Genomic DNA, 27,562 nt, shown 5'->3' on the forward strand with positions numbered 1-27,562 from the left:
TTTTGGGGGGAGGGTGAGTCAAGGAGAAGACCAAGAGATTTTCATCAATTAGTACTGAGTTCTGTGAAAATATGATTCCTTTAATATGTGAGAAGCTTAGCCTTCTACATGACTATATAAAGAGGGCACATTTTAGTTAAATTTATTCTCAATAACATCTTAATCATTAAATTTTGATTTAAATTTATTTTGCACATGTTATGTGGCTGAATGACTTAAACACTGAGGATAGTGGAAACATTAATTTGTGATTTTTCACTGACATTTGATCAAGGATGAAGGGATCAACTTTATTCACCATATACATTTAGGAGTTTGTGTTGGTGCACATGCAACAACAAATTTAGCATTTATAAAGAATTATATAAAATAAAGTTAGACGTGTGGATATGGAATAAAATGCCCAAGTACTAACATGTATTTACAATGTAAACAGCATTATAAAATGTGGTTTACAGTACAGTGACTGAGGGCGTAAATAGAGGGAAGTTTATCAGTTGGTGGGAAGAAAGGCAACTTATACCTATCATTAAGTTTCAAATTCTAGAAATCAAATTTGCTTTCTAAGCTGGTTGGCCTTTCTGGTTGGTTATACGGATATGGTGATATCACTAAGGAATATTAAATTAAGCTTTAGTTTCATATATTATTTACCAGCAATTATTTGTCCCAGTCCTCCATATCCAAATGTCACTCCTGAAGCTTTCTATTGATTGCATCTGACCTGTATCTGGAGGCCATTTTGCTGACCTGCTTCGACCTTAAGATTTATCACAACTCTGTTCAGTTGTGCTTTGATACATCTGATTTACTTGGGCTGCGGAGGTTGAAATCATAACCCTGATGGAATTGTCTACGGTAGTTGATCAAAGATTAGAGTCGCATAATGACAAGACTATTTACTTAAGGTAAATACCATGTCTTTATAGTCATTATAGGACCATAAGATACTGGAACAGAATTAATCAATTTGGCCCATCGCATCTGCTCTGTCATTTCATCATGGGTGATCCAATTTGCCTCTCAGCCCTAATCTCCTGCCTTCTCCCTATATCCCTTCGTGCCCTGATCCATCAAGAGTCTTATCAACATCTGCCTTAATTATACATAAAGACTTTGCCTCCACAGCTGTGAAGAATTTCACAGATTCACCACTCTCTGGCTAAAGAAATTCCTCCTCATCTCTGTTCTAAAAAGGATGCCCCTCTATTCTGAGGCTGTGTCCTCTGGTCTTAGACTCTCCCACCATAGGAAACATCCTCTCTATCAAGGCTTTTCAATATTCGATAGGTTTCAAAGAAGTCCCCCCTGATTCGTCTGAATCCTAGCGAATAAAGGGCCAGAGTCTTCAAACATTCTTCATATAACAAGCAATTCAATTCTGGAATCATTTTCATGAACCTCCTTTGAATCCTCTCTAGTTTCAGCACATCCTTTCTAAGATAAGGGGCCCAAAACTGCTCCTGGCTCTCCAAGTGAGGTGCTGCATGTGTTCTGTCGTATGACGTGGATGATCATGGCGTCATGACCATGATTGTTCCTGGTAGATTTTTCTACAGAAGTGGTTTGCCATTGCCTCCTTCTGGGGAGTGTCTTTACAAAAACGGTGACCCCAGCTGTCATCAATACCCTTCAGAGATCATCTGCCTGGCATCAGTGATCACATAACCAGGACTTGTGATATGCACCAGCTACTCAGGTGACCATCCACCACCTGCTCCCAGGGCTTCAAGTGTTCCTGATCATCAGGGGCTAAGCAGGTGCTACACCTTGCCCAATGGTGACGTGCAGGATGACGGCAGGAAGGAGCATCGTACTACTCCTCTGGTAGAGATGCATCTCCACCCTGCCGCTCATGTCTTTATAATACTTGTTTAATTTTGAGTGTTTAATTTTGAGTATTTTAATTTTTCAAAACTTCTGTTAAATATGAATGAATCTTTGTTATACTTCTCCTCCTCCTGCGAATTGTTTTCTATCTACCCTTGTTTTACTCCTGCAATGGATTAATGGTTTTTGCTGCAGCTGCTGTTGGGGCAGCATTACTTGGGAAATATTTGTCTACTACTCCTCTACGATTGAGAAACAAATGTCCCTTCTCCTACTCGTGGAACTGTTTCCATCTGCTAGTTATCATTTCAAGCAGCAGCTTAATGGCTTAAAATACCAAAATTCCTAATGTAATCTCCAGCTATTTGTAGTTTTTCTTATGTGAGTTTGTCAAATACAACTTGTGAACAGGTTATCAAATACAGAATCTCTCTCTCACTTTGCTCAAGTCATCTTGGACTAGCTCATGTTCTGGGCTTTTCTGTAGTTATCATTTGATTGGTGTATAATGGACAGGATCTTCCACAGATGGAAGTGAAAGCAATTGTACATAAACCATTTCCCCGTCCCTTCACCACCACTGCCGCCTGAACACACACTCCTTTGAAATTTGTTCACATTAACTTTTATAATGTTTTTAACTAATTTGGAAGTGTATTTAGATCCAGTGAAATGTTCAGTTTAAAGTTGCAAATTCCAGCTGGACTTGTTTGAGGATAACTGCATGCTTCTGTCAACTTGACCTATTGTAGCTGGAAGCTTTCATAACTGTTCTCATTAGTTGCTGCAGTATAGAGAAATAATAGCAATTTTATCTTTGAACAGCCTGCCTTGTTTTTTGAAGATAAGGTATTATGTGATCGGTAATTTTGAAAGGGCTCTGAAGTGCAGAGAAGGGGGCAACGAATAACTTGCTTGGATTTCCTCTATATTTGAAGGCCATTGACCTGAGATCATTGTTTTTCTCTTCAGAGATGCTTGTCTTATTTGCAGCGCTTTCAGTTTAAATTTCAATTATCGAAGAAGGAAGAGCTGCAAAGGTCTAATTACAATTTTTAAATTTTTTCTCATGACAGCAGTTGAGCCAGAACACGCTAGTGGTGTGTGTTTAAAAAGAGAGTAGTGATTAAAGCCAGTACTCAGAGGCCTGTTAATTTAAATCTTGTGGTGGGCAAGTTACTGGGATCCAGTCTATAAGATCTTCATTTAGATTACTACAGATTACTCGGGGGTTTTCAGTGGGAATTTGTGGGAAAGTCACGTTTGACTACATGGTTGATTCTCATCAGCCCATCACCTCCCTCTGGTGCCTCTTCCCCAACTCTCCCTTCTCCTATGGTCCAATCTCCTATCAGTTTCTTTCTCCTTCAGCTCTTTACCTCTTCCACCTATTATCTCCTAGCTGCTCACTTTATCCCACCTTCCCGCTCTCCTGGTTTCACCTATTACCTGCCAGCATTTACTACTTCCCTTCCCCATTCCTCCTTATTTTAACTTCTTCCCCAGTTCTGATGAAGGGTCACTGCTCGAAATCGTGACTGTTTATTCCTCCCTATAGATGCTGCTTGACCTGCTGAGTTCCTCCAGCATGTGTGTGTATTGCAATGATTATTGAGTGTTTTGTGTGCTGTGTGACTGGAAAGCTGTTATTGCCATTCCACCGTAATTTCTGCTTTGATATATATGGTTCTGTAGATAGTTAAATTGATTTTATAGATGTGATGAAATGTTTGAAGAATATACAAAAATAGATTGCAGGAAGATGAGCAACACACACAAAATGCTGGAGGAATTCAGCAGGCCAGGCAGCACCTATGGAAAGTACAGTCGACATTTTGTGTCAAAACCCTTCGGCAGGACTGGAGAAAAGGAGCTGAGGAGTAGATTTGAAAGGTGGGGGGAGGGGAGGGAGAAACGCCAGGCGATAGATGAAACTTGGAGGGGAGGGATGAAGCAAAGGTCTGGAAAGTTGGTGAAAGAGACAAAAGGCCATGGAAGAAGGGGGGGGGGCAGCTTTTCTCTTGTTTGCAGGAAGATGAACTTGGACTGATTATTTGGGCGGAAGAGTGACAAATGCGCTCAACACAGTGAAAAGTGAGGTCCAATCACAGACAAGAGAAAATGTGCGGGTGCTGGATATCCGAGCAACACATACGAAATGCTGGAGGAACTCAGCAGGCCAGGCAGCATCTATGGAAAAAGGTACAGTCCTGCCGAAGGTTTTCGGCCCAAAACGTTGACTGTACCCTTTTCCGTAGATGCTCCTGGCCTGCTGAGTTCCTCCAGCATTTTTGCACCATGCATTTATAGAGCCTTAAGAAGGCAAGGGAATGTACAATATTTGGGAGGATGTTGAATGATCTGGCAGAACCAGGAGAGTACTTGTGTACGTGTGTATATTGGGCAATAAATGCTGGCTGAGCTGGCAACGCCCACTTCCTGTAAATGGATAAATTTTAAGGAAAGTAAATGTTGCAAGACCTTTAGGTTAATATAATGGTTAAAAGAGCATTGGCTGAAGCAGAGTCAAATTTATTATTGCTGTCTTTTGGGAAAATTATTTTGCAGACAGTACAAATGCAAAATCATTATTTAAGAGATAGAGGTTAAAAAAGGAATAATAAGGTAGTAAGCACACAAAATGCTGGAGGAACTCGGGTCAGGCAGCATCCATGGAGAGGAATAAACAGTCAACGTCTTGGATCAAGAATTTTCAGCAGGATGAAGGGTCTTATTTGGGTTTTGGCCCGAAATGTTGACCATTTACTCTTTTCCACTGATGCTGCCTGGCCTGCTGAGTTCCCCTCATTTTCTGTGTGTTATAAGTAAATAAATAGTATTGAGAACATGAGTTGGTGGGGATCCTTGATGGATATTGCATTCTTGTGGCAATGTTCCTTGTTTCAGTAACTCAGAAGTATGTCTAGTAGTTTTGTGAACTGGCTGCAAAACATTGCTGTGTATTGCCAGTGCCATCATTGGAACTTATCAAATGTTGAAAGGCCCAGACAGAGTGGGTGTGGAGAGGATATCTCATACAGTGGGGTTTCTGGGACCAGGAGGCATAGCCCTCAGAATATAAGGACATCCCTTTAGAGTGATGAAGAATCTCTTTAGCCAGATGGATGGTGAACCTGTAGAATTCATTGCCATTGAAGGCCATGTAGTAAAGCAGAGGTTGATAAGTCCTTAATTAGTAAAAACATCAAAGGTTATGGGGAGAAAGCAGGAGAATGACGTTGAGATGGAAAATAAATAGGCTGTGATCGAATGTATGTTGCGGACTCTATGGATCAAATTACCTAATCTGGTCCTTTATCGTTATAGTCTTATGGCCTTGTGATCTTTTGGATGCAGTTATTGTTTGTTTTGTGTAATATCAGTTTTCCCCAAACTACAATATGTGCCTTTCTGACCAGGATATTCTGCAGAGGCATGTACACAGGAAGAGAAATGAGCAAAAGATGATCATGAAGTAATTGGATAAATATAACATTTCCATTTACTTGGAATAACCGATTGCTCCACTTAATACAGGGAAATCTATGCAGGAGAAACGCATGGCTATTGAATTTAAAAATTGATTTTGGGTGATACCTGCTGAGTTCCCTCAGCACCTTGTGTGTTGCTCTGGGGTTCTAGCACCTGCACAATCTCTTATGTTTATTGGGTGATGTGAAGTTTTAGTGGAACAAATCGAAGTGGAAAAGTTGAGGAGTTCGGGGAAGAAATTTTTGACTGCAAACTTGCTGCTGAAGGTACATTTGCTAGTTTTCAGTTAAAGCAAGTGAAGGAAGGTGGGATTTTTGAGAACACTTCTAAAAGCCATCCTATTAGACTGCTTTTCTGGTAGACCTGTATTTTTTTTTCCTTGTGTACATGTATATTAAGCTCAATATCCAGTTTCTTCCAGCAGATTGTAAGGTAATGCATTCCAGATAATTTACTGTCTTTTATTTAAAATGAGTTAATATTATCCTCAGCGCAGGAGGTTCTGTGGATGCTGGGAATCCAGAGTAACACACAATATGCTGGAGCATCTCAGCAGGTCAGGCAGCATCTATTGAGTGGAATAAAAAGTCAATGTTTCCTTTTCAGCCCTGATGAAGGGTCTTGTCCCGAAATGTTGGCTGTTTATTCCTTTCCATAGAAGCTGCTGAGTTCCATCAGTGTTTTGTGTCTGTTACTCATTGTGTCCTCTTTCTTTTCGCCAGTTTTCTAAATCTATATTCTGTGATCACAAACTGCCTTAATTCTGAAATCATTCTCCTGGTGTAGTGCATCAAAACCACACTTAATTTGAACATGTCTATTCACTCTCATCTTCAGCTGATTTGCTGAGAACAGAATTCTCATATCCACAATGCCACACTGGGAAATCTCATCACCCTGGCCAAAATCCACAACCTCTTTCTGAAATGCACTTACAAGAACTTGACTTTATATTTGATTACTATTGCTTCCTTGCTTTGCTAAGTTTAACATCCTTATTTATAAAATCGGGGCTTTCGCTCTCAGTGGCCACTTTATTAGGTACACCTGTACACCTTGTTAATGCAAATATTTAATCAGCCAATCATGTGGCAGCATCTCAATGCATAAAAGCATGCAGATATGGTCAAGATGTTCATTTGTTGTTTAGACCAAACGTCAGAATGGGGAAGAAATGTGACCTAAGTGACTTTGTCTGTGGAATGTTTGTTGATGCCAAAGGTGGTGGTTTGAGTATCTTAGAAGCTGCTGATCTGTGGTTTTCATGTACAACAGTCTCTTAGAGCAAGGTTTTTCAACTGAGGTTCTGCGAGAGGTTACTGGAAGTTCTGTGAGAGATCGTGATTTAAAAAAAAGCATTTCTTTGAACTTGGCGTGATGCTCGGGCTTGGAGTGGTGGACAGTGACTGAGCAGCCCTGTTAGCAATCTCGTTAGAGCTCTCCCAGCCCAGTAGGGTGGTGCATAGTACGGCCGTGTGTATTTGGTTGAGTCCATTCTCAGTTTTTGATGTGAAATAGAGGAGGCCGTTGATAATTGACTGCTGTATTGCACTGAGGGGAGGGTGGTAGGCAGATGGGGAGTGTGAAGTGCGTTTTTTGAGCATTAAATAGACTCTCCCAACTTGGGCTGTGATGTCAGACTCTCCCTCCCAAATTACCTCCCTCAACTTCCCCTTGTGCTCCGTCATCTGATTTATGGGAGTGAACAAACTCAACTGGTAGTGTCGAGAATTGGAGGGAAATTTTCACCCTAACGTATCACGAGCTGTTGACATAATAATTTTAGACCTTAAAATTATTTCAAGAGTTCCTCCAGGGCAAACAGCTTGAGGAAAAGCTGCTCTAGAATTTACAGAGCATGGTGCAAAAAACAAAACAGCATCCAGTGAGGGGCAGCTGTGTGGGTGAAAATGCCTTGTGAATGAGAGAGCTCGGAGAAGGATGGCCAGACTGGTTCAAGCTTACAGGAAGGCAACAGTGACTCAGATAACCATGTTACAACAGTGGTGTGCAGAAGAGCATTTCTGAATGTACAACACGTCGAGCCTTGAAGTGGACGGGCTACAGCAGCACAAGACCACACTGGGTTCCACTCCTGTACCTAATAAGGTACCACAGAGCTTTTGAAACTGTATTTCTTAACTTCCCATCTGAGATTTGTGTGAGTCCTCTCCTTTTGTTTCAACGCCATTTTAAAATAAAATTATATACCATTTTGTGCTTTATTTTCCTTTCTAGATGCTTTGTTTCTCACATCACTGGATTAAATTTCATGAACCATGAGTTTGCATAATTTACTCTGAAGGTGACTGTTAATCTTCTTGCTGTTTACTCTCTTCTTGGCACTTCAAGGTGTACTCCTGGGAATGAGGGTGCTAATGGAATTGGTTCTAAAAGAGGTCAGGATGGCATTTCTTGTACAGAGGTACGTTACGAAAGGCCTAAAGCAATGCTGAGGATCCCTACCAATCATCGCACAATCTCTTTGAGCTGCTACTGTCAGGAAGGAGATACAGGACTATCAGGACCAGGACTGCCAGTCTTGGGAACAGCCTCTTCCCTCATGTTAGACTAATGAATGCCCTCCCTCCACTGAGCTCTCAGTCCTATGACAGCAAGCTGTTTATTAGTTTGCTGTTTACTTGTGCTGTGCACTACATGCACTCTGAATTATACTTATTCTTGGTAATGTTTTATCACCTGTGTGTGATGTCTTGTGGGTGCACCGTGATCCGGAGGAATGTTGTTTGCCTTATATATACAATAGTCAGGTGACAGTAAACTTGACAGCACTGCAGTGCAGTGCACCTGATTTGAATTCTTTTTACTGCTACCTTATTGGAATCCTGGAGACCCCTTCTCCCATCCCCGCAGAGCATTATGTTACCCATAACTCAATGGATAGGCTTCTCTTGAGGGCCGAGGTGAGTATTGTCATTTAGCATTGAGTATTCATATTCCAGGACAAAGGAAACCTAACATCAGATCTCTGCAGAAAAGTGCTTGCATGAACATGAAATTCAGGAATGTGCTCCTCAAACCTTTGAGCCCCATCTGTCATTCAATAAAATCATGACCTGGTTGTAAATAAAACTCTACATTTTGCCTTGTCCTGATATCTTTTACATCCTTATCACGAGTTTTCTCTAACGCTGCCCCAAGCATTCTACTTGCACCATTTTTTCAGGATGAGACTTCCAAGGACGTGCCACCTTCTGGGATAAAGCAAAATTTTGTTTGTCTTAAGTGAGAAATCTGTTAGTCTTACAAAGCTTGAGTAAACATCTTGTCCATAATTTAAAAAAAAACCCTGCAGGTGCTGGAGCCGTGCATAAATGCTGGAGGAACTGGAGTTCATGCAACATCTATGAAGAGAAATGAACAGTTGACATTTTGGGCTGAGATCCTTCATCAGGGCTGCCCCACCCTCCTACCTTCCTGCTCACCTGGACTGCTAGTGTGTGCTCCTACCCTCACCTCCCACACACGCGTAAGCACACACACACTTCATTCTAGTCTTTACCCCCTTCCCAGTTCGGATGAAGTATCTTGTCCTGTAACACATCGACTTTTGATCCCCTTCATAGAATCTCTTGTGTCTGCAGAAGCTAGAAGTTTGAAATAAAAACAGAAAATGGTGTCAACAGCACCTGTAGAAAGAGTCAATGATTTTGGATCTAAGAAACCTGAACTATTTCCAATACATTCACCAAGATGTCTCACCAATGCCCTTTATATATAAAGTGAAAATCTGCCTACTTTTTTATTCAGTGCCTCTAGCTTTTCTAATTGGATACATGCAGTACAAAGAAATATTAAACCTCTTCAACCTGGAAGCTCCAAGTTGAATCTCTGGACTATGTGAAATAGGATGAACTTCTATAGATTATCATTGAGTTAATATATTAATGTATGTAGGAATGATTGTCCAAGATCCCATTTTTTCATTGAGTGCCATTAATTGTGAAGTGCCTAAGTGAAGGTATTGGGGCCAGGATTGGATAAGTTGAGGTACTGTTTGCTTTAAACATGGTCTGCAGGGTCTTTTTTCAGTTTTGCATCCTTTTTCAAAACAACACACAGAAAATGCTGGAGGAACTCAGCAGCCTAGTTAGCATCAATGGAAAAGACTAAACAGTCGCTGTTTCAGGCATTCATCAGCACTGGAAAGAAAGAAGTCAGAGTAAGAAGGTGGGGGAGGGAGGAGAGGAAGAAGTACAAAGTGGTAGGTGACAGGTGAGATCAGGAGAGGGGAAGGGGTGTTGCTTTGGACTTTCAGCATCTGCAGATTTTCTTGTGTTTGTGATGCTACTATTACTATTGCAAAGTCTCTTTGAGGATACCCTGAAGAAGTTTAAATCTTCCCTTCAGGAGTTCAGTGATGCCCTCTCTCACTGCTCCCCTTCTGTGATCTCTGCCGCCCTTGATTCTTTAACCATTAGCTCACCCAGTCCTGCTCCCACAGCCTTGTATCCTTTCTGGGAACTTGTCACCTATCTCCCACCAGCTTGTACTACTTCCCCTCCTCCCTGCCTCCTTACTCTGACTTTTTTTCCAGTCCTGAAGAAGGGTCTCTGCCCAAAATGTTGACTGTTTATTCATTTCCTTAGATTTTGCTGACCTCCAGCATTTTGTGTATGGTCTAACATATCCACTTGTATCTCTGGCTAAGTGATATTAATTCTGTCTGCAAAAGTTATAAGGTAGTTGGCTTTTCTTAAAGGTTTAGAATTCATCCATACAGTAGAGAGATTAAAGATAGTTTATCTTGATTTGTCACATGTACAGTGAAACATGCAGTGAAATTCATTGCTTGTGTCAAATCAGGGTTAACCTTAAATATAGTGGATTCCTGATAATTCTGGCAGCCACTTATTTGGGACAATTCTTAATTAAAAATCAAAATTCAGAAAATAGCTGGGATTCCCTTCATTTATGCTGCTTAATTGGGACAGAAGTTTGTGCCAAACAGTTTCCAACCAACATCAGTTGCATGCACTTGTGTTGCCGTTAGACACTGCACCGTGTTTAGAGCAATCAGTTTTTAAATAGTTCCGTGTTTGTGTTCAAAAAGTAATTTTTTTGTCTGAGAGTTGTCGAGAAGTGAGCACTAAGACAATTCAGAACTGTTTTGCTTACTGCGGTTTCAAGCATTCATGTTGGAAATGCCAGAACCAGCCGTGAGTGAAAATGAAACTATTTCATACTTAAGTTAGGAGCTCTCAAGAATATGACGGCATCGACAATCATCTAGTTACAATGAAAATGAAAATTTGGAAGATACATTCGTTGATAGCGTTGTATAAAGGCAGTCTATTATCTGCACTAGGTGTCTGCAGTGACTTTGTTCATTTACAGTCAATCAAAAGAACATGGCAGCATATAACTGGATGAATTCCTCCGATTACTATTTAGGAACTAATACAGTTTTATAGTACTATAGTAGTATTGGTAGTTTTCTAATTCAGTATCAGGTTTAACATCACTGGCATGTATCATGAAATTTGTTGTTTTGCAATACATAATAAAAACTAAATTACAATAAAACATATATACAAAAAAATTAAACTTAGTAGTGCAAAAAAAGGAAAAAATAGTGAGGTAGTATTCATGGGTTCATTGTCCATTCAGAAATAAGATGGCAGAGGGGAAGAAGCTTTCCTGAAACATTGAGTGTGTGTTCTCAGGCTCCTGTACCTCCTCACAGATGATAGCAATGAGAAGAAGGCAAATCCTGGGTGATGGGGGTCCTTACTGGTGGATGCCACCTTTTTGAGGCATCCCGTTTTGAAGTATGCCCTGGATGGTGGGAGGCTAGTGACCATAATGGAGTTGACTGAGTTTCCCACCCTCTGCAGCTTTTTTTGATCCTGTGCAGTGGCCCCTCCATTCCAGATGGTGATGCAAATAGCTACAATGTTCTCCACAGTTAATCTAGAAATTTGTGAGACTCTTGTATTTGTATTGGAAGGCTTTAATCAGCTCGTTTTTGACCTCCTGTTAAAGTATTGAAAATGTTTTAATCCTTTCTTTGCTCCAAAAATGTGGACAGCAGTCATAAATCCAGTGGCAGGAATGAAATAAAATCTATCAAATGTTTCAAAGTTCTTTATGGGAGTGTTTGTTCAAAGGTATAGGTTTTAAACAAGGTAATGGTACATAAGATGGAGAGAGGTTTACTGAGGAATTAGAGGTTGGGAGATTGAAAGTTGATAGCATAGCTGTTAGTGTGAAATACTTCAACTTGGAGGGGATGAGAAATCTGAATGATGAGTGCAGATTTCTTTGGGGGCGGGGAGGTTAGGCTGGAGGAGGTTAACGTGGAGAACTAGATCCAGGGCACATTTGATAACCAGGATGATATTTAAAATTTGAGGTATTGCTTAATCAGGAGACATTTTGGATCAGTATGCACAATTGACTCAGTAAGTTTAGAGAATAAGTGAAGCTTTAGAAGCCCCGTGCGTTGATGGATTGTAGAGTGAAGGCAATTAAGCAGGGATGTCTTTTTAATCGTGAAGTAACAAGGCCTGGATGTTTTCAGCAGCGGGTGAGGCTTGGCAGCTGTAGTTGCCGTTCACGTCCTCTGAAACAACTTCAGACTAATGAAGCTCGCGCAAACCGGCTTCTGTTGGCTGTTGTGGAAAATGAATTTGAGTTAAATTGATGTTGAACATTCCATGATTTGTGGAATGTGTGGGTTTTCCTCAGGTGCTCTGGTTTCCTCCCACAGTCCAAAGATGTACCAGGTGGGCTAATTGGTCATTGTAAATTGTCCTGTGATTAGGCTGAGGTCAGTGGTTGCTGGGGTGGCGTGGCTCGAAGGGCCTACTCCACGCTGTATCTCAACAAGTAAATAGAACATAGAATACTGTAGCACAGTGCAGATCTTTTGGCCCACCATGTTGTGCTGACTGATTAACCTACTCTATGCTCAGTCTAACCCTTGCCTCCCATTTTTCTATCATCCATGTGCCTGTCTAAGAGGCTCTTAATGTCCCTAACTTATCTGCCACTTCTTCTGGTAGGATGTTCCACATATCACTCTTTGTTTTTTAAAAAAAACTCACCTCTTGACATTTACCCATATACTTTCCTCCAGCCACCTTAAAATTATGTCCTCTTGTACTAGCTATTTCTGCCCTTGGGAAAGAAAAATTACTCAGAAAAATTTCAAGAATGTTGCTGGGACTTGACCTGAGTTATAGTGAAAGGTCGAATAGATTAGGTTCCCTGGAGCATAGGAGAATGAGGGGTGATTTGATAGTGGTATACAAAATGAAGGGGTATAGATAGGGTAAATGCAAGCAGGCTTCTTTCTGCTGTTGGGTGAGTCTAGAACTAGAGGTTATGGGTTAAGGGTGAAAGGTAAAATAAGGGGAACACAAGAGGAAGCTTCATTCACAGGATGGTGCAACTATGGAATGAACAGTCAGTGGAAATGCAGGTTTGATTGCAAAATTTAAGAGAAGTTTAGATAAGTGCATGGGTGGGAGGGGTATGGAGGTCTATGGTCCAGGTGTGGCTAATGAAACTCAGCAGAATCATAGTTTGGCATGGACTAGATGGGCTGAAGGGCCTGTTTTTGTGCTGTAGTGCTCTGACTCCCAGTTATTGTCATCAGTTTTATTCTGCAATGTAATCACTCAAGGTTTAAGTGGTTCCAGCATTAGGAAGTGATTAGGGTGTGAAAGGGAAACTAAGATTGAGCTGAGGAGTTTTGGAAGTTTGCTGGACTATAAATGTTTGACTTGTTTGGAGCATTCTTCCCACAGTGTTTTTGCGAATTGCAAAAGTAATATTTGTGCAAATTTAAAAGGTATCATTGATCCTTTTATGCCTGTGCCCATTATCAAATCAAATGGAAGACAAAATAGATCTTGATATAGGATCAGAAGACATTTCCTACATCTTGGCAGCATAAATTTGAAAACTTGGCAGTTAATTTGAACAACACACACAAAATGTTGGAGGAACTCAGCAGGCCAGGCGGCATCTATGGAAATGAGTACAGTCAACGTTTTGGGCCAAGACCCTTCAGCAGAACTGGAGGAAAAAAGATGAGGGGTAGAGTTAAAAGGTGGGGGTGGGGAGAGAGAAACACAAGGTGATAGATGAAACCAGGAGGTGCGGGGGAACTAAGTAAAGAGTTGGGAAGTTCTTTGGTTAAAAGAGATGCAGGGCTGACAAAGGGGGAGTCTGATAGGGGAGGAATACCAGAGAAATGTGATGGGCAGGCAAGGAGATAAGGTGAGAGAGGGAAAAGGGGACGGGGGATGATGGTGGAGGGGCCCTCCCATTACCAGAAGTTTGAGAAATCGATGTTCATGCTATCAGGTTGGAGGCTACCCAGATGGAATATAAGGTGTTGTTCCTCCAACCTGAGTGTGGCCTCATTGCGACAGTAGAGGAGACCACGGATTGACATACTAGAATGGGAAGTGAAATGAAAATGGGTGGCCAATAATGGAGATCCCACTTTTTCTGTCAGACGGAGTGTAGGTGCTTGGTGAAGCGGTCTCCCAGAATACATCGGGTCTCACTGATGTTTTTGATCTGCTTTTTGTTTAAATCCAGAAACAATTTCATCAGTTCTTGGTCTCTTACGATTCTATCAGAATGGTTGATTTTCATTCTAGCACTAATATGGATTAAATATCAAATAATTAATTGATGTAATTTTTGATATTTTACTCATTATTCTGCCTATAAAAAGGCTCAAATGTTCTGCTGTTGAACAGAGTAGTTACTTTCAATGTTATGCTTTGGGAAACTAGTTTCAATTGTACAAAGCTTAACTCCCTCAAAAATTTCAGTCAGATTTTAAAATAAAACTAAGATGTAGGAGCAGAATTTGGCCATTTGGCCTTGTTGTGTCTGCTCTGCCATTCGATCATGGCTGATGTATTTTCCCTCTCAACCCTGTTCTCATGCCTTTTCCTCATAACCTTTGACGCCCTGACCAATCCTATCTTTGTATGTGTCCTGTACTCTGTCCATTCAGTTTTCCTTTGTGTAGTTACTGTTTTCAATAGATTTTCTAGTATCTAACTTGTGTTCCCTTCATCCGATTGCTTTTTCTCTGTGCACAGCTCCTGTTTTTGTTTTGCTTTGTCCAGCTGCTTTGCCCTCTATCCTGGTTTGGTTTTAGTTTCTTCTGCCGGTAGCTTACCCCTGTGCCCGCCTAAAGCATGTTAGTGCCCTGGGTTAGCCTATTTTGCAGGGGTATTGGAAAATTATCCTATACATTACACTACATATAGTGCAACTGCTGCTAAAGGCACAAAAATAAAGTTTCACTTGTTTGATTTTTCAGCTTTTGTTTTAATTTCATTTCTCTAAGGAAAAAATAAGTGATAATATTTCAATATTTAAAATTTTTGTTTGCTGTCTGAGTTCTGTAAGTTGGTGGGGTGATCAGCCACCTTGGATGCTATGTGCTACACATCTCATGCAGAAGGTGTCTAAATCCACCTAATACCTAGAAAGGGGAAGTCCATGTTAAAGCCCACTGAAACTTTGTGGATAGATTTCTATACTGTTTGTGGTGAGCACGGTTCTTTTGACTGAAAATTACATAGTAATTTTATTTTTGGCTTTGGTGCAGACCAAGGTGAGGTATGTACATTCTTTACATTTTTATCAGTCTTCAGATTTCTTATCTGGAGTTTGACTGACAAGAAACAAATCAGTTGTCTAATCCTTTGGTCATGCTTGCTGTGATCCTGAATGCATTTTTTGTGTCTCTTAGTTTAACCACCGCTTTTGCTTAATAGTAGTTCACTTTGTACTGTTAAGAATCGCATTGTTAGTATTCAAACATCTGTGATTTGACTCTGTATTTTGGTACCTACTATGCTGTTAGGTAGTGTAAAATGTGCTCCCTGTATTGTAAACTGTGCATAATTTTAATTGTCATCACTGAAGGATCGTAGTCTTTGTTATATTGCTTCACATTAGGCTTTCCTGTTCAAAAATGACTTGTACACTTTAAAATGTTCTGTAGTGAATAGTTTTCCCTGTTGGTCTAACAAGAAAATATTCCATTCATTCTAATTGGACACAGGAGTACCAGAACAATTTTTCTTTGTTATGTGACAAAAAGCCAAGTTATCAGAAGATTGATGCTGATGAGAGAGAGAAGAGAGACAAGGGGAGAAGCGTTCAAAATGTTAATGAGAGACGAGAGAGATTAGCGAAAAGAGACACAGTTCCGAGTATTGACAGACCGGTTGCTTTGAACCTGAACTGTTTGAAATTTGATGGACAGGCGACACCCCAGCAGGGGGATAAAAGGAACAGGTTCGCTAAGGCACGAGAGACACCAGGAGATCACGAGACCCTGGAAGTGCGGTGTGCACCCACAAGTTGGTGGCAGTTGGTCGCGGGACCGACCATAGACGCACAGGGTGAAAAGGTAGGATCGGCGGGAACCTGGTGTGTGTGTTCGCCCTTCCCTGGGTGCCGGGTTCACCGCGGAAGAACGATCGTATCTGGAACGGAGGGGTCACAGTCAGTGACCTCAGAAGACATTTAAAAGGGATCGCCCAAAGCTAACTGCGGAGAACATCAAGGTCTGTCTGAATTTGATTTGCATATCATCCTTCTCTCTCTCTCTCTCTCTCTCCAACGGCACAACAGCGATTACTGCGAACTGTACTCAGCTGAACTGAACTCTACGTCACTTGAGACTGATTATTTTACCCCTAGACTGCGATAGAGCTTGATTGATTCCTAATATCCTAGTTCTGTGTGCATGTGTGTTTTATCATTGCTAACCTGTTGCATTTATATCCTTACGATTAGAGTACTGTGTTACTTATTTCTTTAATAAAACTTTCTTAGTTCCCGTAATCCAGACTCCAACTAAGTGGTCCATTTCTGCTGGTTTGGCAACCCAGTTACGGGGTACGTAACAGTTATCACTTTATGGTTGCTACTATGACTAATCTGCATTCCCCAGGGTTTTTCTGTTTCATCATTATCCTCTCTGTAGTTTCCTTGGCTCTTCTCCTTCAGGACTTTTGTATTGATAAGGTCATAGTTTTTGTAGTGGTGTATAAACGTGATGCATCAAATGGTGTAGTATTTTGACAGTTTAAACTTGTCAAGAATATTAAACTGAGGCACCATAGTGGAACAGTTACTCATTCAGATCCTTTGTGCTGCAAGTTAACTTTTTAATTATTGATAACCAAATATTATTTTGCAGTCTTTTAATGGGAACGTAAACACAAGTGATTCTGTAGATGGTGGAAATCCAGACCAACACATACAAAATGCTGGAGGAACTCAGCAGGTCAGGCAGCATCTATATGGAGGAATAAACAGTCGACAGGTCGGGCTTAGACCCTTCAATCCTGCTTAAGGGTCTCAGCCCGAAACATCGACTGTTTATTCCTCTCCACAGATGCTGCCTGACCTGCTGAGTTCCTCCAGCATTTTTTTTGGTGTTGCTCTTTAAAGAGAATGTTGGTCACTTGGACTAGAGATTTGAATGTTACAAAACAGCTTGGGCAAGGCACTTGAGTGTTTTTTTTCCTTCTCTAATCATAGTGATGCCTAAATGATTGTATTGGTTATGTCACAAATTGAACTGATTTGGTAGATGAAAAAGGATCTAGTGCTTTCCTGGCATATGTGACGAATAAACTCGGACTTCCAGCCGGGTACAGGTATCGATTTTAACCGACATTTCAATGACAAACTTCATCTTCGTCAGGGATGATGCTTAGGCTTGTGTAGTCTGGTGATATTTATACCCCGTCATCTATCCTTCCTGCTGTCCCATCTTGTTTACAATTGAATTCTAGTTCTTAGAGTGAGACCTTTGTCTTTGTTAAAATTCTTTTCTAGTTTTATTTCAATGGCTTCCTTCACCAGGTGGTCCCAAAACCCAGTGGCACAGCACAATAGTTTTGCACTGTTGAAATCAATCCTTTGGCCATTATGAATGCAATGTTCTACTACCACTAATTTCTCTGGGTAACCCAAACGGAGACATCTCCCGTGCTCTTTGATGCAGGTTTCCACCGTGTGGTCTTGCTCTAAATAAGAAATGGAATTTGATTGTAAACGAAGTGGGACAGTGGAAGCCTGATGGATGAGGACTAACTAATCAAGAGGGTTGGACAGCGGGGTATAAACACCACTGGACTAGACATGCCCAGCATCATCCCTGATGAAGATGGCAGAGTTTGTCATCGAAATGTTAAAATTGATACTTGTACCTGGCTGGAAGCCCGAGAAAAGTTTTTGTGATTTGGTAGATTTTAAGTTATGGGGCAAACAAGTCAAGAAATAAAACACACACACAAAATGCTGGAGGAACTCAGCAGGCTAGGCAGCATCTATGGAAAAAGGTACAGTCGATGTTTTGGGCTGAAACCCTTCGGCAGGACTGGAGCAAAAAAGCTGGGGAGTAGATTTAAAGGTGGGGGGAGGGGAGAGAACCACCAGGTGATAGGTGAAACTGGAGGGGGGAGGGATGAAGTAAAGAACTGGGAGGTTAATTGCTGAGATGAGGTGTGAGAGGGAAAAGGGGATGAGAAATGGAGAAGGGGGGTGTTGGGGGGCATCACTGGAAGTTTGAGAAATTGATGTTCATGCCATCAGGTTGGAGGCTACCCAAACAGAATATAGGGTGGTGTTCCTCCAACCCAAGTGTGGCCTCATCACGACAGAGGAGGAAGCCATGGATGGACATATTGGAATGGGAAGTGAATTTAAAATGGGCGTCTGGGAGATCCTGCTTGTTTTAGCGGACGGAGCATAGAAGCTTGGCGAAGCGGTCTCCCAATCTATGTCCGGTCTCACCAATATGCAACACCAGGAGCACTGAACACAGTAAGTGACTCCAACAGACTCTCAAGTGAAGTGTCGCCTCACCTGGAAGAACTGTTTAGGGCCCTGGATGGTAGTGAGGGAGGAGGTGTAGGGGCAGGTGTAGCACTTGTTCCGCTTGCAAGGATAAGTGCCAGGAGGGAGATCAGTGGGGAGGGAAATAAAAACTCTCCTTTGAAATAAGGCACAGAGATAGTGTTAGTCAAAAATCACTGAGTAGAAGAAACCTTGAATTGCAAGATGGTTAGTTAGGTCTTAAACTTTCTCTGTGCTATATTTATGCTAGCCATGACAGCTAAATAAATATTTGGAAAACCAAAGCTAGAATTTAACTTCTAGTAACATCTTTCACATCAGTCATATCCCTCTTGATCATAAATACTCCATTACTAATACCACCCATCTATTTTCGTAATGTCACATTTCTCCACTTTGGCTTCAGCCAAATTGATGAAATCCTCATTTTTGCATTTTCTTCCTTTCACCTCAACCGCCTGGTAAGCCTAGGTTTATTAAATAATATTTTGCCGTATCCTGACCTGCACCATTCTATGCCTGCCATCTTCCCAGATGAAGTATCCTGCACGGTCTGTAAGGAGTTTGTACGTTTTTCTTGTGACCACGTGGGCTTCCATTAGGTGCTTCAGTTTCCTCCCACATTCCAAAGATGTACGGGTTAGTAGGTTGTAAATTGTCCTGTGATTAGGCTAGTGTTAAATAGGTGGTTTACTGGGGGTTGTGTCTCATTGGGCAGGAAGGGCCTGTTCTGTGCTGAATCTCTAAATAAATTAAATAGAATCCTCCAGGTTTAAACTCCTCTTAGATTTGTTTATTTATCCTTGAATTTAAATATAATAGATTTTGACAGTCTAAAATTCTCTGGCTTGTTTGCCATTCTCCCCTGGCAAGTTTCTCCTGAAAACATCTCTAACCAGTCTTAGAGTCACATGCTTAATATATTCTGTCTCAGTATCAGATTTGAGGATGCTGCCATGCACTGCTTTGGGAAATATTGTGTACTGGTTCACGGGAGGGGCCATTTCATGATTGAGATCTTGCTTACTGCAAGTTTGCCAATGTCATTTGCGGCTGATTACTGACTTTTCTTCTACAAATCTCAGGACTGAAGTCAGTGACAATAAACGTGATTCAGAGTTGGGGTCACTATCACTGGCATATGTTGTGAAATGTTGTTTTGCGGCTGCGGTATGTAATTTTTAAAAAATGAAATGTATAAGAAAATTAAATTAGTGCAAAAAGAGCAAAGAATGGAAAAATATAGGTGGTATACATCGGCTCATTGTCCATTCAGAAATCTGATGAAGGTGAGGAAGAAGTTGTTCTGAAAATGTTAAGTGTATGTCTTCAGGCTCCTGTGCCACCACCCTAATAACGAATGCTGCCTTTTTGAAACATCTTTTGAAGGTATCCTGATTCTGATGCTTGCAAACTGCAGAGCATTTAGTGAGCTGATTGCTATTTCAATGCTGTAGTGCACTTTCAACAGTAACATTTTTTCACCGACAGATTCGCAGAAGGCGTCTGGCACGGCTAGCTGGTGGGCCAACTTCACAACCCACCACCCCGCTAACATCCCCACAGCGAGAAAACCCTCCAGGGGTGTCTGCAGCCACGCCAGGGATATCTCAAAATATGGGCCTGAATGTACACAATGTGACTCCAGCAACATCACCCATTGGAGCAACAGGTAAGGGAGAATGAGATGGTTTCACCTGATGGAATTAATTTTTTAATATTATCACTGTTGCCAAGGTTTTGTCTCAGTAGTACTCAACAAAATATAGTTTCCCATAGGAGCTTTGTTTCAATTGTTTCCTTTTAGAATGAGAAACTTTGCTGGAGTTGTTGGGTATGGATTTTGTGAACAGACTAAGATTTCTTATTTTTTGATCTTAAATAAACCAGAAGGTAGTGTTTGGGCAGCATGGTAGAGTGTAATGCTTCAGTGCCAGTGAACCAGATTCAATTCTTGCCAGTGACAAAGCATTCTCCCCGTGGTCGCATGGGATTCCTCTGGGTGCTTCAGTTCCCTCCCACATTCCAAAGTCGTACGAGTTCAGTTAATTGGGCAGCATGGGCCCATTGGGCTGGAAGGGCCTGTTACCATATTGTGCCTCGGGGTTGGGGGGGGGGAAGGGGGAGAAGGAGTTTGTTTGATTTTAGTGTTGTGCAGTCCATGAACCCATTTACTGGATTACTGAACTAGATTTGACATACCCATCTTTACAGGGTGTTAGTTTGAATTTTGTACCACAAAACTAATGTTTGGTCTTGGTTTTAAAATTCCCGTGCTCCACTGTTAGCTGTCTCTATGTTGGCCTGATCAGGTAATGGAGGATGAAGGACATTTTCCCCAAAGATAGCCTGCCAAGAACTCAATTTGAATCTATGATGATCCAAATGTTTAGGGGGGGGCATGAGGAGGAGTCGACAATAGTGATTTGAGTGCTACCCAGGAAATTGGGTAAGCAGTGGAATTAATACAAGTGCCATTATTTCATGATGGTAAGCTGTGTTTTTATACCGTAGGAGTAATTTGAACCTCAATGTATATATTTATTGCTAACAACTTCTAAGGTAGTGCAGTTAACTGAGGCTAGGTTTTAGTTGTCCCACAGAAAATTGGGGGGGGGGGGGAATCAAAGTTTTTATTGTGGAAACTTGGCCATTTTTTTTCCAGCTTCTGGAATGGAGCTGGGTAATTCAGACAAGTGGATCCGTTTAATGTATTTTGTTAGCATCTGACGTGTAAATCATTCTGATAATTCAGACTGATCTAGATTTAAGCCAGGCTTGAAGTTACAAGCCCCATTTGTGGGCATGTCTTTATAAGTAAGACCTAAGTGCAGAATTAGGCCACTCAGCCCATCAAGTCTGCTCTGTCATTCCATCATGGTTGATTTTTATTATCTTTTTCAATCCCATTCTTCTGCCTTCTTGTAATCTTTGTCTTGACTAATCAAGACCCTATCAACCTCCACTGTAGATACTCTCAATAACCTGGCCGCACAGCCATCTGTGGCAGTATATTTCACGTATCACCGTCCTCTGGCTAAAGAAATTCCACCTCATCTCTGTTCCAAATGGACATCTCTCTATTCTGAAGCCATGCCCTCAGGTCCAAGATCCACCCACAATAGAAAACATCCTCTCCACATCCACTCTAGGCCTTTCAATGTTCGATATGTTTCAGTAAGATTCCCCCCTCATCCTTCTAAACTCCAGTGAGTACAGGCACAAAGCCATCAAAACCCCCCCCCCACCGTACCTTAACCCTTTCGTTCCCAGCATCATTCTCGTGAACCTGCTCTGGACCTTCTCAAATGTTTGAACATCTTTTCTTAGATTAGGAGCAATGAACCAGAATTGATTAGCGAGCTTAAGGTAAAGGAACCCTTGGAGGAAAGTGATCATAATGGGAATTCACCCTGAATTTTGAGAAGCTAAAGTCAGACATAGCAGTATTACAGTGGAGTAAAGGGAATTACGGAGGCATGAGAGTGGAGTTGGACAGAATTGATTGGAAAAGCACACTGGCAGGGATGACAGCAGAGCAGCAATGGCTGGAATTGCTGTAAGCGATATTGAAACACAGGATATATACATCCCAAAGAGGAAGAAATATCCTAAAGGCAAGATGACACAATCGTGACTAACACGAGAAGTCAAAGCCAAAGAGGCCATATAATAGAGCAAAAATTAGTGGGAAATTAGAGGATAGGAAAGCTTTCAGATGCCAATAGAAGGCAACTAAAAATGGTCATTAAGAAGGTAAAGATAGAATACGGAAGTAAGTTAGCCAATAATATTAAAGAGGGTACCAAAAGCTTCTGATAAGTGTAAAAGAGAGGAAAGAGTGGATATCAGAATACTGGAAAATGATGCTGGAGAGCTAGTAATGGAGGACAAGGAAATGGCGGATGAACTGAATAAATTGCATCAGTTTTCACTATGGAGGACACTAGCAGTATGGTAGAAGTTCCAGGTGTCAGGCAGGGGTCGTGAAGTGTGTGAAGTTACCATTACTAGTGAGAAGGTTCTTGTGGAAACTAGAAGGTCTGAAGGTAGATGAGTCACCTGGACTAGATGATGTACTCCCCAGTGTTCTGAAAGAGGTGGCTGAAGAGATTGTGGAGGCATTAGTAATGACCTTTCAAGAATCACTAGATTCAGAATGGTTCCCAAAGATTGGAAAATTACAAATGTCACTCCTCTCCAAGAAGGGAGAGAGGCAGAAGAAAGGCCAGTTAAATCAAGCCTGACATATCCGTTGGAATTCTTTGAAGAAATAACATGCAGGGTAGAGAAAGGAGAATAGGTTGAAGTTATGTATTTGGATTTTTAGAAGGCCTTTGACAAGGTGCCACACATGAGGCTGCTTAACAAGCTACGAGCCCTGGTATTACAGGAAATATTTTAGCGTGTATAAAGCAGTGGCTGACTGGTAGGAGGCAAAGTGTGGGAATAAAGGGAGCCTTTTCTGGTTGCCTACCAGTGGCTAGTGGTGTTCCACAGGGGTCTGTGTTGGGATCGATTCTTTTTGCATTACGTTATATGTTAATGATTTGGATGATGGAATTGGTGGCTTTGTTGCAAAGTTTGCAGATGATCTGAAGGTAGGTGGAATGGAGAAGCTGCAGAAGGACGAGGAGAATGGGGAAAGAAGTGGCAGATGGAATACAGTGTTGGGAAATGGTCATGCACTTTGGCAGAAGAAATAAAAGGTTAGAGTATTTTCTAAATGGAGAGAAAATTCAAATATCGGAGGTGCAAAGGGATTTGGGAGAGCTTGTGCAGGATTAAAAGTTAATTTGCAGGTTGAGTCTGTGATGAAAGCGAATGTGATAGTAGCATTCATTTCAAGAGAACTAGAGTATAAAAACAAGGATGTTTAGACTTTATAGAGCACTGGTGAGGCCTCACTTGGAGTATTGTGAGCAGTTTTGGGCCCCTTGCCTTAGAAAGGATGTGCTGAAACTGGAGAGGGTTCAAAGGAAGTTCATGAAAATGATTTTGGGTTTGAATGTCTTGTCATATGAAGAACGTTGGGTGGCTCTGTGCCTGTATTCACTAGAATTCAGAAGAATGGGGAGTGACCTTAGTGAAACCTATCAAATGGTGGAAGGCCTTGATGGAATGGATGTGGAGAGGATGGTTTCCTATGGTGGGAGAGTCTAAAACACAGCCTCAGAATAGATGGGCATCCTTTTGGAACAGTGATGAGGTGAATCTGGAACTCATTGCTACAGGCATCTATTAGAGGCCAGGACTTTATGTAAATTTAAGGCAGAGATTGATCAGGGCATGAAGGGATACGGAGAGAAGGCAGGAGATTGGGGCTGAGAGGAAAAATGGATCTGCCATGATGAAATGGCAGAGCAGACTTGATGGGCCAAATGGCTTAATTCTGCTCCTAGGTCTTACGGTTTTACATTCCAGTCCTCTTGAAATGAATGCTAATATTCTATTTGCCTTCCTTACCACTGACTCAACCTGCAAGTTAATCTTTAGGGAATCCTTCATAAAGACTCCCAAGTCCCTTCATACCTCTGATTTTTGAATTTGCTTTCCATTTAAAAAAGAATAGTGTATGTCTTTATTCCTTCTACCAAAGTACGCTTCCCTACACTATATTCCATCTGCCACTTCTTTGCCCATTCTCCCAATCTGTCTTGGTCCTTCGGCAGATTCCCTGATTTCCCAATGTTACTTGCCCCTCCACCTTCCGTCATCTCTAAATCGCTGCATACAACGTTCAAAGAAGCAGTCCCAATACTGATCCCTGCGGAACTTCACTAGTCACTAGCTGCCAACCAAAATAACTTCTCTTCATTCCCATTCTGTCTCCTACCAGGTATCTTTCCTGTAATACCATATGCTCTTACCTTGTTAAGCAGTTTCATGTGAGGCATCTTGTCAAAGGTCTTCTGAAAATCCAAGTAAACATCATCCGCTGATGATACTTTGTCGATCCTGTTTGATATTTCCTCAAAGAATTCCAACAGATTTGTCAGGCAAGGTTTCCCCTTAAGGAAATCACGCTGACTTTGGTCTACTTTATCATGTACCTCCAAGTACCCTGAAACCTCATCCTTAATAATGGACTCCCAACATCTTCCCAACCACTGAAGTCAGGTGAACTGGCTAAATTTCCTTTCTTCTGCCTCTTACCTTTCTTAGAGAGTAGACTGACATTTGCAATTTTTCAGTCTTCTGAACCATTCCAGAATCTAGTGATTCTTAAAAGATCATGACCTATGCCTCCATAATCTCTTCAGCTACCCCACTCAGAACCCTGAGGTGCAGTCCATCTGGTCCGGGTGACTTTATCTATCTTCAGACCTTTCAGCTTCCCAAGTACCTTCTCCTTGGTATTCGCAACTACTCACTTTTTCCCCCTGACACTCTTGAATTTCTGGCATACTGCTAGTCTCTTCCACAGTGAAGATCGATGCAAAATACTTAAGTCCATCTGCCATTTCTTTGTCCCCATTACTATACCTCCAGTAGTTCAATATTTACACTTGCCTCTCTTTTAATTTTTATATATCTGGAAAAAAAACTTTTAGTATTTTTAATTATTGGCTAGCTTACCATCATATTTCATCTTTTCTCTCCTTATGTTTTTTGTTGCTTTCTGTTGGTTTTTAAAAGCTTCCCAATCTTCTAACTTTCCACTAATTTTTGCTCTATTATATATGCCCTCTCTTGTGCTTTTATGCTGTCTTTGATTTCTCTTGTTAGCCATGGTTGCTGCATTCTCCCTTTATGATACTTCTTCATCTTTGGGATGTATCTATCTTGCGCCTTCCAGATTGCCTCCAGTAATTCCAACCATTGCTGTTCTGCCATCATCCTTGATAATGTCCCTTTCCAATTAACTTTGGCCAGCTCCTCTCTCATGCCTCTATAATTCCCATTCCCATTATCACTATAACACTGATAACATCTGATTTTATCTTCTCCCTCTCAAACTGAAGGGTGTATTTGATCACTGTATAACACTGAATTTGGTCAATAAAATTGTGTTTGCTAAATCAATAAACAGAGGTTCTGCAGATGCTGGAAATCCAGAGTAAAATGCACGCAAAATGCTGGAGGAGCTCAGCAGGACAGGCAGCATCTATGGAATTGAATAAACAGTCAACGTTTTAGGCCAAGGTCTGATGAAGGGTCTCAGCCTGAAACATTGACTGTTTTATTCATTTCCATAGATGCTGCTCGTCCTGCAGAGCGCCTCCAGCATTTTGTGTGTGTTTGCTGAATCAGTGCTCATCAGTAAAGTGATCCATTGATTTGAGTTTAATTTAATCGAACATTAGCTTCCTTGCAGGAAATTTTCCATATTAAAGTACGTAATATTCAAACAGTTCTTCTTCTGCATAGCTAGTTTTTCCATCCACAGTAGGGTATGCTATGTGAATCATACTTGCTTTCCCCAATAAGAGACAAAACAGTAAAGGCCTCTGAGTTCTTTCTCCATATATTCTAACTTAATTTTTATAATGGCCCAGCTTGAATTGGGATGATCTTGAGTTTTGAAATGGCCAGTATTATTGTCTTGACTAATTGCTTTGGTGCCTCTAGATGCCCTGTTTTAGAGAAATGGAGATCCTTGGCACCAGGAGAGGGGTGCTACAGAGGTTTTCTGATTGAAGTTTCTACTGTGCTCTCAATTGTGGGTAAATCTCTCCACTATATTTTGAACAATTTTAAATGGTTTGACATTGAATTACAGTAATGAATCAAGCTTTTCTGTTAAGTGTGGGACTTCTTGACGGTCTTTCTCTGATTTCAGTAATATCAAGTCCTTGACTAGTTTAAAAAAAAGTTAACTTGAGTGCCATGCTCTTTGTCCTGCACTGAAGTTTCCATGCTATGATTCTGTCTCTTGCCAAGGCTACTTATTTTATCTGAGCTGAATATTAGTAAATTTATTGTCAGTTATTATATGTCACCATATACCAGTCTGCGATTCATTTGCAGAACAAAGAAATACAGTAAAACGAATGAAAAACTAAAAAAACTGACAATCAATGACTGACAGGCAATCAACGTGCAAAAGAAGACAAATTACGCAAATACAAAAAAAAACACTAATAAATAACACTGAGAACATGAGTAGCAGAGTCCTTGAAAGTGAGTCCATAGGTTGTGGAATCAGTTCAGTGTTGAGGTGAGTGAAGATATCCCAGTTGGTTCAGGAGCCTGATGGTTGAAAGGTAGTGATGGTTGAACCTAGTGGTGTGGGACCCAAGACTCCTGTATCTCCTTCCTGATGACAGCAGTGAGAAGAGAGCATTGGCTGGATGGTAGGGGGTCCTTCATTACGGTAAATGTGTACAATGATGGGGAGGGCTTTTTCTCTGAACAGGGCTGTATCCACTATTTTTGTAAGCTTTTCCATTCTTGGGCATTGATGTCTCCATACCAGGCTGTGTCTGTCATAAATATTAGGTATATGGCGGGTTCTGTTTCTGTAATCAAACGACTTCCATGATGTCATGGCAGTTGGTGGGTTTCATATTTTGAGGTGCATTAACCATTAGTTTAAATGGAGTTGAAATTACAAAATCTGTTACAGATTGAGATGATAGGATATGCTTGAGCATTGTCTCAGCGCAACAGAAGCTGAAAGGAAACATTTTAAAAATCAGCTTGAAATCCTTTACTTCCATCTTTGACAGTTAAGCAGGTTTGTGACTGAGTGTCATCTGTTTTCCCAGGTGTTGCACATAGAAGCCAGAGCAGTGAAGGGGTGAGCTCGCTCAGCAGTTCCCCATCGAATAGCCTCGAAAACCAGTCTCAGAGTCTTTCCCGATCTCAGAGTATGGATATTGACAGTGTGTCCTGTGAGAAAAGGTACTCAATATGTGGATAACCTTTCTGTGTAGAGCTATTGTACGGGAACAATAACTGGACAGCAAAGTTTGGCAGATTGTATTAATGTGGAAACGGGCCCTTTGGTTCAACTCATCCATGGTATCATGTTTGAACCACATTCCTGAAATTCTTTCCTCTCCATATTTGTGTCCAAGTGTCTCTTAAATGTCATTATTGTCCCTGCCTCAATCACTTGCTGTAGCATCATATTCTATGTATGCACCACCCTCTGTGTGAAGGAGGTGTCCTTGTATCCCTTTAAAATTTTTCCCCACTCACAAATCTCTGCCCTCTGGGGTTTATTTCCATTTTCCTGGGAAACAGGCTACATTAAACCTTTTTATGCTCCACTTAATTCTGTACACCTCTATAAGATCATTGTAATCTCCTAAACTCCAAGGAATAAAGTGCTTGCCTATGCAAACTCTGACTATAACTTGGGCACTTAAGTCCTGGCAATATTTACATTAATATCCTTTGCACTCTTTCCAGA

General features: G+C 41.1%; 1 protein-coding gene across 2 annotated transcripts in view; it reads left to right on the forward strand.

Annotated features, from left to right (window-relative positions):
- The window catches only part of ube4b (ubiquitination factor E4B, UFD2 homolog (S. cerevisiae)), an 89,559-nt gene that overhangs the window by 722 nt on the left and 61,275 nt on the right, over positions 1-27,562 (forward strand). For both annotated transcript variants that reach the window (XM_063033317.1, XM_063033318.1), the window contains exons 2-3: positions 19,693-19,873; positions 26,913-27,048. In XM_063033317.1, the coding sequence (XP_062889387.1) occupies positions 19,693-19,873; positions 26,913-27,048 (317 nt within the window). The remainder of the gene's footprint in view (positions 1-19,692; positions 19,874-26,912; positions 27,049-27,562) is intronic.

Source organism: Mobula hypostoma, chromosome 25 (genome assembly GCF_963921235.1).
Source record: "Mobula hypostoma chromosome 25, sMobHyp1.1, whole genome shotgun sequence".
NCBI lineage: Eukaryota > Metazoa > Chordata > Chondrichthyes > Myliobatiformes > Myliobatidae > Mobula > Mobula hypostoma.